The sequence below is a fragment of the Phyllostomus hastatus genome, unplaced genomic scaffold (genome assembly GCF_019186645.2).
Source record: "Phyllostomus hastatus isolate PE091 unplaced genomic scaffold, TTU_PhHast_1.1 phas_contig_150, whole genome shotgun sequence".
Taxonomy (NCBI): Eukaryota; Metazoa; Chordata; class Mammalia; order Chiroptera; family Phyllostomidae; genus Phyllostomus; species Phyllostomus hastatus.
Window position 1 is genome coordinate 30,365,896 of NW_025333611.1, and position 14,146 is coordinate 30,380,041.

The 14,146-nt window shown below is 51.5% G+C and overlaps 1 protein-coding gene across 3 annotated transcripts in view; it reads left to right on the forward strand.

Moving 5' to 3' along the window:
• Nucleotides 1-14,146, forward strand: part of SPOCK1 (SPARC (osteonectin), cwcv and kazal like domains proteoglycan 1) — a 457,538-nt gene that overhangs the window by 313,168 nt on the left and 130,224 nt on the right. For all 3 annotated transcript variants that reach the window (XM_045829505.1, XM_045829487.1, XM_045829496.1), the window contains one exon: nt 4,972-5,086. In XM_045829505.1, the coding sequence (XP_045685461.1) occupies nt 4,972-5,086 (115 nt within the window). The remainder of the gene's footprint in view (nt 1-4,971; nt 5,087-14,146) is intronic.

Here is a 14,146-nt window from a genome sequence, read left to right on the forward strand (position 1 = left end):
CCTTCACATAAAATATGTATGAAGGGTTCTCTCTTCCTCCTCCGTCTACCACGGAGCAGAGGCCCCCGGAGATCAGCATAAGAGGGTGTGCTGAAGACCCCCTTTCCAGCTCTATGAAGTTTGTCGTCACTGGGGAACGTGGAAGCCACGCCCCCCTCGCTTGGTTTGTAAGGCCCTCCATGATGCCACCTCCCCCTCTCCAGTCCTCTCACTTCCCTCCCCGCCTGTTCTAGCCCCAGGAAATGCTGCAGTCCCCAAATTTACTGTGATTTCTCTCACGTTTGCAAAGGGTGCTTCTTTTTATCTGGAAGGTTCTTCCTCAATCTGGTGTGTGGCTTCAACCCATTTTTTCATAGATGTCAGTCTCTCCAGGAAGTCTCCCCCGTCCCCCCCGGGAGGACTGGGTGAGGTAGCTCCCTTGCCCCCGTAACGTGCAGGACTCGCCCTCCCACTGCCTGCCCCCTCTGTGGAGCTGCGGGCTCCGGGAGGGCAGGAACGTTGTCTCCTTCACTCCGGAGCTGCTGGCCTCCGGCCTGCAAACACGGGCCTGCCCGGGACGATGCTCTGCAAATACTAATGGAATAAACACAAGCCTGTGTCGCTTCCTCAGGGGACTCTCAGGGGACTGAGGGGACGCCCAGGGGACTGCCCTTTGGGCAGCCCACCAAATGGAGCGTCCTCTCATCCCAGCTCTCGGAGGTGGCAGCCCGCCCGGCTGTTGCCGCAGTTGTGACCCTTTGCCTCTGAGCACTTCGTTGTGCCCACGGGCAGAGAGAGGCTTGGTCTGGATTTTGAAAGCAATGTAGCCAATTAAAAAATGAATCGAACTGACGACAAGTTTGGAAACAATTAAGATAATTGAAATATCACTACCTTAATTGAGATCAAGCAGTGAGCTTAGAAAATAAAATTAATTAAAAAAATTACACATAGCCTGTAATTAACAGGATTTTGAATTTAGTGTTTTCCAGCTCAATATATCACTCTTTAAATTAATTTATTCTTGTTTTTTTTCTTTGAAAAAAGTTTTTGTAAAAATAAGTGAAAAATTAATTGGACATATATTATGCGTCAGTTAACACTTGATTTTTTTTCTGTGCGGGCAGGAAAGGTGAAGTTAACCCCCTGTGGGTACCTGCTCTGTGCCAGGCATGTTACCCTGCAGGTACGGAGACAGAGGAGGTGTAGGGGACACGGGCTTGGCCACCTTGTGGGGACTGCTGCATCCTCACCCCAAGCTCGTGCTCAGAACAACTTGGGGTGCAGTCTCCAGGAATTGTTAGCACCTGGCGGAGAAGCATCTAACCCTGGTTGGGGTTACCACTCACACTCAGCTCACCTGCTCCCCTCCCCTCCTTACCTCCACAGTTTCACTGCACTTGAGTAAAGAGCCTCTTGAATGCCACTTACTATTGCAGTGTCTTATCATTCATTCCCTTTAGAAAGTGGAGCCATGTGACCCTGTCCAAAACAGGTGCTGGATGCCTCTCATGAGGGTCACCTTTCGGGAGTGTCACCTGAGCCTTGGGGACCCCAGAAAAGCTCCTTTAGAGGCTGCATTTGAATGGAAACGACACACTTCTTTTGCCATTCACATCCCCTTTTAATTCCAACTGTTTTTAAAAAACAAGAGGAATCCTGGTGATTGAATAAGCGCTGACAGCTTGATTTGTTACTGTTCTGTTGTTCTGTGAAGTTCATTTAAATAACTTGCATACATGTTTGAAGTATTCAGTTCCTGGTAATTAATTTTTAGTCCACTTGATTTTTATATGCAAATTGTTAAGGAAGTATGCATAGGGAGTTAAATAATGGATGATTTTTATTTGTTAGCGTTTTTGGTTGGAGTTTTTTGCTTAGTAATGTCAGCTTCAAGCGTTGGAAGAGGGGTAACCTATGGCGTTAGCCTAACAATAGGGTGGCAGATGGCAAGGTTGCAGGCTGAAAATTGACCAGACCACCGGTCAGTTGACTCAGCTGGGGGGTGGCTGCAGTCAGAGGGAGTAGGCGGAGGGCACACTTGCCCACGGCTGGGCACCCCACCTTCTGGGGAGCACTGGGGCAGTTCTGCATGGCCCAGCCTGGGCAGTACTGGGTGCCCTGGCTGCCCCTGACTGTTACCTAGCAAGACTCATTCTGCCCGGAAGGCCTCCCTGCAGCACTGTGCAGCTGGGTGGTGCTGTGAGGTGGGTCCACAACCCACCTTTCAAAGGAGATCCTAGGTGCATCTCAGCTGCTGGCTGTGGTGGGAGGGAGATGGGGTTCTGGAGTCACCCAGCAGGTGTCCACTGCCCTCTGCACCTCTCACCAGGGACTTCGCTTTAAGACCTTTACTTGTAAAGTGGGCACATTAAGGCCAGCAGTCTCCTCGGGTGTTGGAGCATTGAGTATGGTAATCCCACTAGTGGGCTTAGTTCACTGACTATGCGTCCGAAGCACAGGGTAAGTGTTAGCGACTGTTCTTGTTATTATGAAGGATTATTATTCACTCTGGGAACAAAATACAGACACAAAAAAAATTAACAAACACCTAAGAGATCCGTTCTAAGCACTTAGAAATATTAACTCATTTAATCCTCCTGACAACCAAAAGCAGTGGTAGGTACTCTTATTACCTGCTTTAACAGAAGAGGCAGTCAAGGTACGGAGAGGTCGGTGAGCGCAGAGCCAGCATTCAGACTCGGGACCACTAGGCAGAGAGTCTGTTCCTCCCTCCTGTGGTCAGCCGACTTCTTTGCCTGGAGACCACACTGCCCTTTAAGGCTCCCCAGCTCATGGTGTGGACATTGCATGTTTGTGGAGTTGGCTACAGAGGGCAAATGAAGCTCGAATTTGGCCCTGAAGCCTGTTGTGCGGTACTGCCGATTTCAGCGCCCAGCACACTGGGCCAGCCTGTCAGTCTCTATTGCTGAGCTCCTCTCCAGGGAAAATCCTGAGGGCTCTATGGCACCTGCTGGGGAAACACCCTAGCTCTTGCCTGGGGCCAGGGCTGCCCGTGACCTGTGCCCAAGTTTTTTGAGATCTGTAAGTGTCTTACTTCATCCTGTGGCGGTAGAAAGTGTGAGAAGGGGCAGCAGAGGACTCGCATGGCCATTATTAATTGTCATCTGGTAATCAGTCTTCATTGTTGGCTCAAATTCGCAGGAGTCTTGGACAATAAAGTTGGTTGGATGGCCATCTGGGTTGGGGTGGAGGACAGTGTACAAGGACAGGTAGACCACTGGACTGAGACACACCAGCGTCTTGGCTTCTTGTGTGGAAGTCCCTGGGACCGAGAGCGTCCCACCTGGGGCCAGGAAGTTCCTAGTGCAGGTTTCCGGAGGGCCCAGCCGAGGGGCACTCCGAGGGCAGACCCAGAGTACAAGAGGCTGCCCTCCGCTCAAAAGTGCAGAGTGGACCCTGTGTCCCCGGGGCTCGAATCAGCCTCTCTTTATCTTGCAACCCATTTCCTCCTGCTGAGCTCCAGCAGGTTCCTCCAGAAGCAGGCTTCCCTGGGACCGACCAGGACCTGGTCTCACTGCTGGCCTGACTGGCCCGAGATGCACCTGGTTTCTGTTTACAGCGCTGAAGCTGCTGCAGCAGAGGGGACCACCCTGAGTTGGGCAAGCTCAGGAATGCCTTGGGGTGTTCGTGTTCAGGTCCCCTGGGACATTCCCAGTAGCTGTCTGGAGAAAACGGTGTTGAGAGTCTGGGCCTGAGCGGGCTCGTTCTGGAATAATGACTCGTCTAAGTGCAGGGGGTCACGGTGGTGAGGGCCCCACTGGGAAGGGGAAGGTGGCTTTCTCCCCACTGTTATGCTCTGGATGCTGACTGGTTTAACTACAGGTTTGCATGGAGAGGACATGGGGGAACATCTCCCTGGCCTGTCGCGGAGAGCAGTTAGGGAAGACCTGCAGTCCCCCAGGCTTTGGGCCCTGGGGTGGGGGGGGGGGTGGCACAGTCACTCTTGTTTTGCAGAGACTGCCCACCTCGCTGCTCAGCCTTGGGGAGGACTGCCAGCCTGGCATACAGAGTGGGGAGGAGCTGAGGGCCTCCGCTCTGCCTGTTCTAGGCAATGCTGTGACGTAGGAACTGCTGTCCTCGCAGAGCCTTCCTGCGGCGACTCTGTGGGAGCAGCTGTTCCCCGGCCTCAGTATTCCCGTGCAGGGACCGCACGGACTGGTCGGATGCAACATCTTACAGTTGCCCACATGCCCCTCCCGTCGTTGGCCTGTGCTGGCCGCTGGGACGGGTGCCTTTTCTCTCCCGGCTTTTTAAAATCCTGCCCATCCTTCAAAATCCAATTCACATATTAATGCCTCATTAATCCTTGCCCCAGAAATTGATCTCTGTGTTTCTCCCCAGCTCTGCCATCACTTTACAGGCCCGTCTTGGCGTTTATCTAATCCTCCTGCGCCCCATGCATATTTATGGGCGAGCTTCTCCCTCCCCGTTGTGTTGTAACTTTGTGGGGCACGGAACAGTTTCATGCATCTGGACGTTCTTCACAGAACTTAAACTAGGCTTATTTATGCACTTTGTCCATGTGGACTGAACTGAAGCAGAAAAAAAAAAAAAGAAAAAACCCTGTCCTCAAGGACTTTTTATGTTATAGAAAATAGGTAAAATTAGGCATGGATGAAGTCGTAAAAAGCAATAGCAGACAAAGGACCAAAGAGGAGAAAGAAGCTCCTGGTCTTTGGAGCGTGGAAGATTCTAAAGGATTTTAAAAGTAATTCCTGCTGGAGACGGAGATGCCGCAACTCCCCACGGCACAAAGGAATCACTACCTTGATGTGAAGGAAAACGAGCAGGAGACACCGAACTCCCCCTGGTTCAGGTTGTTTCTTTCTAATATCCTCCCACTTAAGAAAACAGCACAGAGTGCGAACACATGGTCTGTTTACTTCCCCCTTACCTAGTTGAGTAGAAATAGACATTAAATTTTCCCTGAGGCCCTAACCACCCTGTCTTTGTTCTTTTTTGCTTCAGCCCTGGACCCATCCAAAGACCCCTGCCTGAAGGTGAAGTGCAGCCCTCACAAGGTGTGTGTGACCCAGGACTACCAGACGGCCCTGTGTGTCAGCCGCAAGCACCTGCTCCCCAGGTAAGGTGGAGGCTGGGGGCGGAGCCCTCCCCTCAGGCTGGCTGGCGCCTCCAGGGAAGAGGCAGAGCAGGTGTGGGGCCATGGTTGATGTGGTGTTTGGTTTCTGCGCTCCTTTTGTGGTTCTCAGACACAGATTTGCAAAGAATGTCAGTATCTTTATTTCCTTCCAATCAACCTGATTTGGCTCGGAGCCCTCCTCTGAGCAGAGGACCAGAGATTCCTCTCTTGGTCATTGCTGGCACGGTGCCTCTGCGCAGAACGGCCCCAGGAGCCAGGAAGCACAGACAGAGCTAAGAAGACAGGGACTGAGCGGTGGGTCTCCTGCTTGCTGCTCACCTGCTGGCCACAGGGATCCTTTGGGGTCGGCTGAGGTCCAGGGGTGCCCGTGCGGGATATGGGCCTCTTTGCCTGGCTGGGTGCCCGGGCTGGGGTCCTGCCACCTCCGGACCAGCACACCACCATTCTTGCTGAGAAGGAGCCTTGCTCTGATAGTCTCTCTTCCCCAGCTTAAAGCCTTTGCCTCGTCCCCACACCCACGCCCACCATCATCCAGCCAGTGGCCTCAGGCTTTTACAAATGACAGAAAGAGCCTTTGATTTGAGGCTACTTCTGCCTTCAGTCCTGCAGAAACACTCAAACAAGAAGGAACAAGACACAAAAACACGAAAGACAGGCTTTCTTTGAGCGTGGGGCTGGCTGGGGGGTGGTGGGAGGTGACTGCAGTGCCTGTGGCCTCTTCTGGTCCTTCCTGGACCGCGGACAGGTGCAGCGGCGGGGCGTTGGGGTTAGGACACGGTTCTGGATTCAACAACTTCCTCTGCCATGACGGCACTGCTCCACAACCTTAGGCAAAGAAGGCAACCTTTCCTGATTCCCACTGAAGTCTGCCTCCCTGTAACTTTGGCTCCTTGGTTCCAGTTTGACCCTAGAACCGCACAGAATGCATTCTGTCTCATCCCTTAGTTCCTGAAGTCTCAGCAGTGCTGGTCCCTTTGACAGCCCTTCTTGGAATAGGTTTTATGGTCCCTCCGTCCCTGACCTGGTTGTGTCTGATGGTGCCTGAGGCGCTCATGCTCTGAGAGTCTGGTCCAGCAGCTGTGGTAGCGGGCCCCCTCTGCCTCCGCACGCACGGTGCCTGCAGCAATAGACCTGGCCTCTGAGCTCTCCTGAGCCAGGGAGCCGCTGATCTGCTGCGCTGCCCGTCCAGGCAGCAGCATTCTCCCTGGAAGCGAGGGTCGCTCTTGCGCCCACAGCCCTAGCATGGCCCGGCATTGTGCTCAGCACCCACATCCGTGAAGTCTCCTGGCCGTCTTGTCAAGTTGGTGTTTATTTTTCTTCTCTACACTAAAAATGAGGCAGAGAGCAGCGTTAGCGATTTGTGGCAGCCGTGAGTCACACCCACTGCTGCCCAGTTCGGACACGTGTGGCTTTTATCACCGCCGTGTGCTGGCCTCCTCGTCCGCCCGGGCCTGCTCTGTCTGCTCCAACGTTGTCCCCCAGCAGATGGGCGTTGAGTACCTCCTGTCTGAGGGGCTGAGCTAGAGGCAAACAAGAGACGCTGCTCCCACCCTCAAGGAAAGTCAAGTTCACTGTGGAATGGGATGCTAAAAATGGTTTTTTGGTGTTAAAACTCCTTTTAAGGCATACCTGCTCTGAGGAAACTGCCCTCAGGTCCCCTGCCACCCCTGATCCCCTCCTTCTCTGAAGGAGGAACGGCTGCCTCCTTTGCTGCAAGCCCCCAGCCGCCCTAGGGGAAGGGGCTCAGCGGTGTTCAGCCGTGTGGTTGTCTTCATTTGTGTGTGTGTGTGTGTGTGTTTGTGTCCGTGTGTGTGATGTGGACAGTCCTCGGCCTGTTTACTCCTGAAACGCAGACCTTTCTGGAAATGCCAGATAAGAGATTTTCAGCGTGACGCTCAAATCTGTCCACGGCGGAGGCAGCAGCGTCGTCGTCGGCACTCGGCATACCCAGGTGTCAGTAGTGATTCCCTGGGCACGCCGAGTTTCTGTGCTGGAGGCACCAGCACATTTTTCTCGTGTTGAGAGTGTAACCCTCATCTCCCCATCTGCTGGTGACGGCGGCTTCGCAGTGGCTGCAGCGTGGATTTGGGAGGGAGACCAATTGGGGCTCCATTCTGGGGCTGCGTGCTTCCAGGCCACGAGACCTTGGCTTGCTACTTTACCATTCTGAGTCTGCACTTCCTCGTCTGTAAAATGGGTTTCGTGAAAACATTTACCCCGTTCCTCTTTTCTGTTTGCTGGAATACATCTGCCAGTAATTCTCACAGAGAGCATTTACGGGTAGTAAAATTTAACAATCCGTGCATAAGGCATTTGGTGTATGTGTTTGTGTAAGAGTCCAATAAAAAAGGTATATAAAGTGCATAAATTAGGGTTACATAATGACAGCTGTCTTCCAATTACTAAAACAGCTATGATAATTGTTGTCATTATTGTCTGATTCATTCCAGAAGGTCAGCCAGAAAGCCCCAAAGGTGCATGCTCCTGAAAACAAAGAGCTCACCACAGGTGCCTCGCCCCCTTCCCAGTCTGACCACTCCCCATGTTGCAGCCCCCTCAGGGCAGCCTGGGAGGCTGAGGTGGGGGCTCTGGTGCCGCCTCTGCCACTCTTTTCTGATTCACACCTGAGGACGAAGAAGACGACTGCATTTCTGACAATGGTGTATGTTTGTTCACTGGAAAAACAGCCCAAAGGAGAGGCCCCTTGAGGAGGCATGCCTCTCCCTCCTCAGGGTGGGGGGGCCCTGCCACGGCACTGGCTGCGGCCATGGGTCCAGCCTCCCGCCTCTCCCTCTCAGAGCCTGAGTTTCCCGGTCCACCATGTCAGCCAAATGCATACCTCTTCGTAGGGTCTTGGACACCTTCCCAGATGAAACATCTGTCTTTCCACATTATACTTCAGGGGTCCCCTCTGACCAGGGAGACCGTGTTGACAACTCTCCATATTCATCAATCAGGGAAGTAATCTTTCTCTCTGTGAAACATCTGTAGGCAATTCCATCAGCCAGTCTGGCCACTGCAGCAGCTCAAGAGGCAAATCCCGCCCGCCAGACGGGCAGGAGGGCACACACATGCAGAGGCGGCTGGGCCAGCCTCGGGCTGATTGAGGCTGCAGACTCGGGCTGTCTTTGCAAGCAGATTGAGATAGAAGGACAGTGAGCACATTGGCAGGAGAATTTCATTAGCTTTCCTCGCTGGTGGAGAGTGAGTGAGTAGAGTGTGTGACTGCAGAGTTCGGGGCGAGCAATTTCGGGGGTGGGGCGTGCAGGACAACTGGCCTTTCCTCTGCTGGCATTCTTTCCTTCCTTGGGTGGTGGTTGGGTTTGTATCTGTTTTTTTTTTCCTAGAGGCTTTGGCTAACCTCACGTTCTCTTTGGAGAATTTTCTGTGGAAGTTCTTTATTTCATCTCTCCCTGCCGTTAAGCTCAGCCTGGCAGCGCGTTCACCTGTCTGGTTCTCCTAAGGGGCCACTTATGCATTAAGAGCATCATGAAGGCAGCTTGGAATCAAGAAGCTATCTCGTAGATGACTTTTTTACAATATTGCAATTTACTTTTTTTACAGCAATAGATGATGCTTGTTACATAAAACGTAGAAAAGTAAAAAGAAACCAGAAATAGGCAGTGATCATATCATCTTAAAATAGGAATCAAAACATTGCAGTGTATTTCCTTCCATCCTTCTAGTCAAAGGTTTTGTTCATGGGTTTGTTTCTGTCAAAATTTGGTCATGAAGTGGCACCCATATTGTGTATAAAAATTTGCATTGGGCTGTCTTTGGTTAGTATTTATAAATGAGTATTTTTATTGTAGAGTTTCTACAAACTCTTCATTATGTATGTGTGTGCATATCGTCACAAATTTTAATGATTGTGTGATATACTATACAAAAAATAACTTGAAGTGGATCATAGACCTAAATATAAGAGCCAAAACTATAAAACTTTTAGAAGAAAATAACAGTACTAACCTTGGATTTGACAAAGATTTCTTAAATAAGACAAAAAAAAGACCATGAACTATAAATGTGCCAAGATAAAGAGAAAATCAACAAAATGGGGTATCATGCAAATTAAAAACTTTGATTTTCAAAAGATACCGCTGTGAAAATAAAAAGACAGGCCACACTGGGAGAAAGTATTTGCAAAACGTGTGTCCAACGAAAGGTGTGCGCCTGGGACAATGTGCAGTGAAAGTGCGGGGCCGTGCAGAGACTCACCCACAGGTGCTTGCAGCAGCTGTATTTGCCGTGGAGAGAGCTGGAAAGCACCCACCTGTCCATCAGCTGGTGCGTGGAGACACCAGCTGCGGCCTGTCCGTGGTAATGGGTGCCACTCAGCAACGAGGAGAAACGGGCTATCAGCGCAGGCGGCAGCGTGAATGAGTTTCACGATGGGCAGGCTGAGCACACAAGTACGAGAAGTCCCAGGGAGTGCGGGCCAGTCTACGTGGCAGGACGCCTAGCACGGGGGAGCAGGTCCATGAGGACCTGAGCATTCATTCTCCAAGAGCGTTCTCCAGGGCTTGATAGCGGAAAGCGGGTCCTTCGGGAGGCAGTTAAGGCCAACTCTGGCCTTCGAGGCCAAAGATCCCACTGGCAGATGGGTTCGTTTGGGGAAGAAGAGCTTTTAACACAGCCATGTGTTATCCTTACTAACTTAGGTTTGCTTTTTTTTTTTCTTTTTTAAGAGATTCTCTTAGATCTTCTTAAAGAAAATACCTTCATAAGGGACAGAGGGGTGGACAGAAAGTCATACAACCTGCAGAGGGTTCTGCTCTCGGGGATTCGCTGCCAGGTCTGATTTATTGTCTGGGTGGGCCAGAGATGGGAGGAGGGGGGTTTTTCTTACAGAGCGCAAGACATTGATTTTACCTCTCTGTTGCCATTGATTTTTATTTGGAGAAGGGAAAATTGAAGCAGTGGTTGTAAGCCTTCCAGACGAGCCACATCCTCAGAGTCTGCCCGTGTGTTGTTGTGAATGGGCGGGAAGGATGTCAGGGTGGGACTTTGGTATCGGATCGCACCCCCGAAAGCCTTCTGGGAGCAGTGGGAGCTAACCTCGTTTTAAGTAAGGAGCCCGTCGCTCAGTGGGCTAGGCCTCTCTAATGGAGCGGCTCTTTCCCTCCACTTCCTAATTACCCAGAGTAACAGTGAATTCTCTATACCAGCAAAGATTTCAGATTCAGGGGAGGCTGGTGGTGTAGTAGACCAGTCTGGGCCCTTTCTGTCTTTTATGTGAACTTGAAACAAAGAATCAAAGTGTTTGAGGTCGGAGAAAAGTACATCAAATACCAGACTCTCAGAGGATATTTGAAAGGATGATGGTTGTTTCATCTCAGTTTTGTTTTACAACAGAGCTCTGTCTCCCGCTATGGGGGCTTTGAAGGGGTTGATTACACACACACCTGTCTGTCCTGCTTTGCAAGACACGAGGCCATGTGGAAGGCAGGGGACTCCTAGGCGCCTCGGTGGCTTTCTGGTGCTTTACAACTCAAGGTGCTGGTAGTTACCTGAGCGTGATCGTGCCCACATGCCCTAGAAAGCTTTTATGTGTATGTAGCTCACACACTCTCTCTGAGGGGCTCACACGTTGCCTTATGTTCTGTTTCAACCCCGGAGGAATCTTTATTTGCCGTACTCTGAGACTGGGTAAGGAGGACTTGGTGCTGTTTCTCAGCTGTGTGTGGAGGTTGAGTTTTGGGTTTGAGCCCACTTTTGAATCAGGCTCCTTTATACACAGTAAACTCATCTCCGTGGCCTGTTTTGCAAACACCTGCCACTGGGCACTGCGGAAAACAAAGGCAGAGTAGTTGATTCAAGAGATGCTGCTTACTGACTGCCTACATGTTAGGCACACGTGGCGGAAGGGATCTTGCTGACTTTTCACAACAGTCACTTAGGTCTGTACTGTGATCCCATTTTCCAGATGAGACTGTTGAGGTTTTTAAAGTACTCCCTTGACAGCACAGGGCCAGTAAGGGGCAGATATGGAAGGAGAATGGCGGAATGCCACACAGCCTTCCCTGCATCGGGAGTCCTGGGCGTGAACTCTCACTGGCTACTTCAGTTTTCCCTGAGCTGCTGAAGCCCACCAGCCCCCAGCCAAACTGCTCCTGACCGCAGAGGTGCCACGAGACTCAGGCCTGGGCCTGCTCTGCTGGCCCTGCTCCTTTCAGAACAACCGGTGGGGGCCCGGGCATGAAACCTACTTTCTCCTTTCTGTGCCAAAAGCAATACTTCTGGGTTCATTATTCCTCTTTGAGGTCTTTCGTTTGAAGCAATCATTTAAACGTGTCCCTTAAACATAGAGATATTTAATTCCTGTAAACTGCAGCTTTATTTTTTTAAACAGCAGAAGTGCTAGATGCCTCTGCCTGTAAGGCCCCGCTGCTCCCGGGGCCTCCGTGCAGCAGGGTTTCTTCACTGGAGCAAACCAGTCACTTTCTCTGTTCCTTTTGTTTTTTCTTCTGAACCTGAATGTATTGATTAGAGAAGCTTAATGACAAGAGCAGCAGAGAGTAAAAAGCAATTCATAATGGAGATGGGAATAATTGTGTGGAGTTTTTAGTCCCTTGGAGCAGGGGACAAAGTGACAGGCAGATCTTACATTATAAAGCAAATTCACTAGGTGCGCTTTACAAAAGCATTGAAAAATATATACATCAAAATCATGACTGCCCATAAAATCTACCAGCCCCATATCTTGCCCTGCCTTGTTTTTCTCTAAAAACAACACAAAACAACAACAGACAAAACCAGACAAGGTCTCCCCGTCAGTCTGATGGCCTCGCACCTGGCTGGGCAGTCTGCAGGTGTGGCTCACGAGGACCAGAGCCTCTGCCCTACCAGAGTCTTCTCCAGAACTTTCCTCCAGGCTGTCCTCTCCCCCTGGCAGTCTGCACTGCTGAAGAAGCACCCCCCCCCACACACACACACTAGCAGGGGCCATTCCCATTTCCAGTGGACCCCAAGGCACGGGACCGCTGTCCTTTTTGAGCCACGTTCTATCTGTAAGAGATTGAGCCGTGTGGTGGAATTTCAGAGTGCGCCCAGGTGGAGAGCTAGAGAACCAAGTGTCTGTGGAGCTGGGAGTGGCTGCTCCAGGGCCAGGGACTAGCTGAACAGTACCCTTTCCTTCCCCGCCCTGGTCTCTGTTGGAAAGCATTAAGTGCGGCCCAGCTCTGGGGTTCGGCCCATAGAGACAGGGCCGCTGCTGTTCTGTTTATTGGTTCTTGCATATTAAGGAATGTAAGAGTTGCAGATGTCAGGCATTAGTTTCAGCAGATTAGAAAGAGGAGGTGGGGTGGTGGGCATGCCAGTTTCGAAGAGATCATCACTAGGCGTGATTTCCACCAGGGCTCCGGGCTGGCGGTGCAGCACACACAGGTGTGAATCATTGCATTAGCACATCCATCCTTGAGCACTAGGAAACAGATAAGCTCAGGCCTCCCCGCAACTCACTGAAGGCATTAAGGTGCCCACATGTTCTGAGAACACTCTGCAGTACCCAGGCATCCGTGTGGCTGCTCATGAAACACATCATCATCTATTTTTTTAGAGAGGTGAAGGGAGGGAGAAAGAGAGGGAGAGAAACATCAGTGTGTGGTTGCCTCTTGTGCACCCCCTACTGGGGACCTGGCCTGAAACCCAGGCATGTGCCCTGACTGGGGATTGAACCTGCAGGCCTTTGGTTCACAGGCCAGTGCTCAATCCACTGAGCCACACCAGCCAGGGCCACATCATCCTCTTCTATAGAAGTAATCAGATTGAATTTTCCCTTTTTCCCTAACTTCTGTTTTAATTTTTCGAAATCTCTTTCCTTGGCCTTTGTTATTAATAAATCTACTGTGGCCTGCTTGCAGCTCTGCCTACGCTCATTAAGATCCCAACTAGCAGGCTTTCAGTTTAGACATTTTATATCAGGTTAATTCAGCCAATGAACCGTGAAAGACATTCTTTATGGGTCTCAGGCACCACGGTAGGGCCCATTTCGGGCACCGACCTGGCGGGCTCTGGAGTCGGAAAATGGACACGGGATGATTTAGATGGGCATCCAGGGCTGTCTTTGGAGTACTCTTGTTTTAAGTGGGATGTTCTCAAGCTAATGTCCTGCCTTTAATGTTCCTCATGGAGACAGTGGGCAGAGGGCAAGGCCTTCCAAGCACAGAGAGGCAGCAGAGATGAAAGTTAAATAGTTCAGGGACCTCAGCACCTTCCCCAGGCATCCTCTTCCCTGGTGGTGTTCCTGGGCACACACAGACAGGGGTGTGGCTGTGTCACTGAGGCGCCAATGCCCTCTTTCGGCCGCCTGGTTCCTGAACCTGCCCCAGCTGGGGTGCTGGGGTGTCCTGCTTCCTTCCCATTCACCTGACTGGCTCACACTGCCCATGGCCGTGAGGAATCCCCAAGTGAAAGGGAAAGGGGCAGGCATGCCTCTGCCCCCCACACGCCCCCCACCCACCCCGGCCAGGAGCCAGAGTCCGCCCTTGGCACAGCCGCGATGGTGATGAAGGGCTTTCGGGCACAAGTCCCTCCTGTCGTCACGTTGGCAGGACCAGGTCTCAGAAAACAGCTCCCATGCATCGGCGATGAGAGGTTAAAGGTCACTAACTCAGATTCCACTCAGCCGTAGTCTGAGAATTTCTCTATTTCACAAGTATTTCTGGTGTCTTCCATTGGCTGTGTGTTTGGAATTCTGTGATGAGGGGACATGGTCTACCCTCATGGAGATTTAAAGTCCATTGGGAAAGACGATAAAAAGAAGTTAAGCGTCTGACATCATGGTAAGCATCAGGTAGGATAAGAGCAGGGTCCCAGAAGAGAGACTCTGTTTAGGTTAGCTGAATGGGGGAGGCCTCTGGGGAGGCGAAAGGCAGCAGGCCCCCACTGGACACATTGTCAGGAAAGGTGTTCCCAGAGGAGGGAACAGCCTTTGCGAGGGCCCTGAGTCAGCGAAGAGGGAGGGGACATGGTGTCCTGAAGGAAGCGAGGAGTGAGGGCCGTGCCTCTGGACACAGAGACTGAGAGGGTGTGGCTGCATGA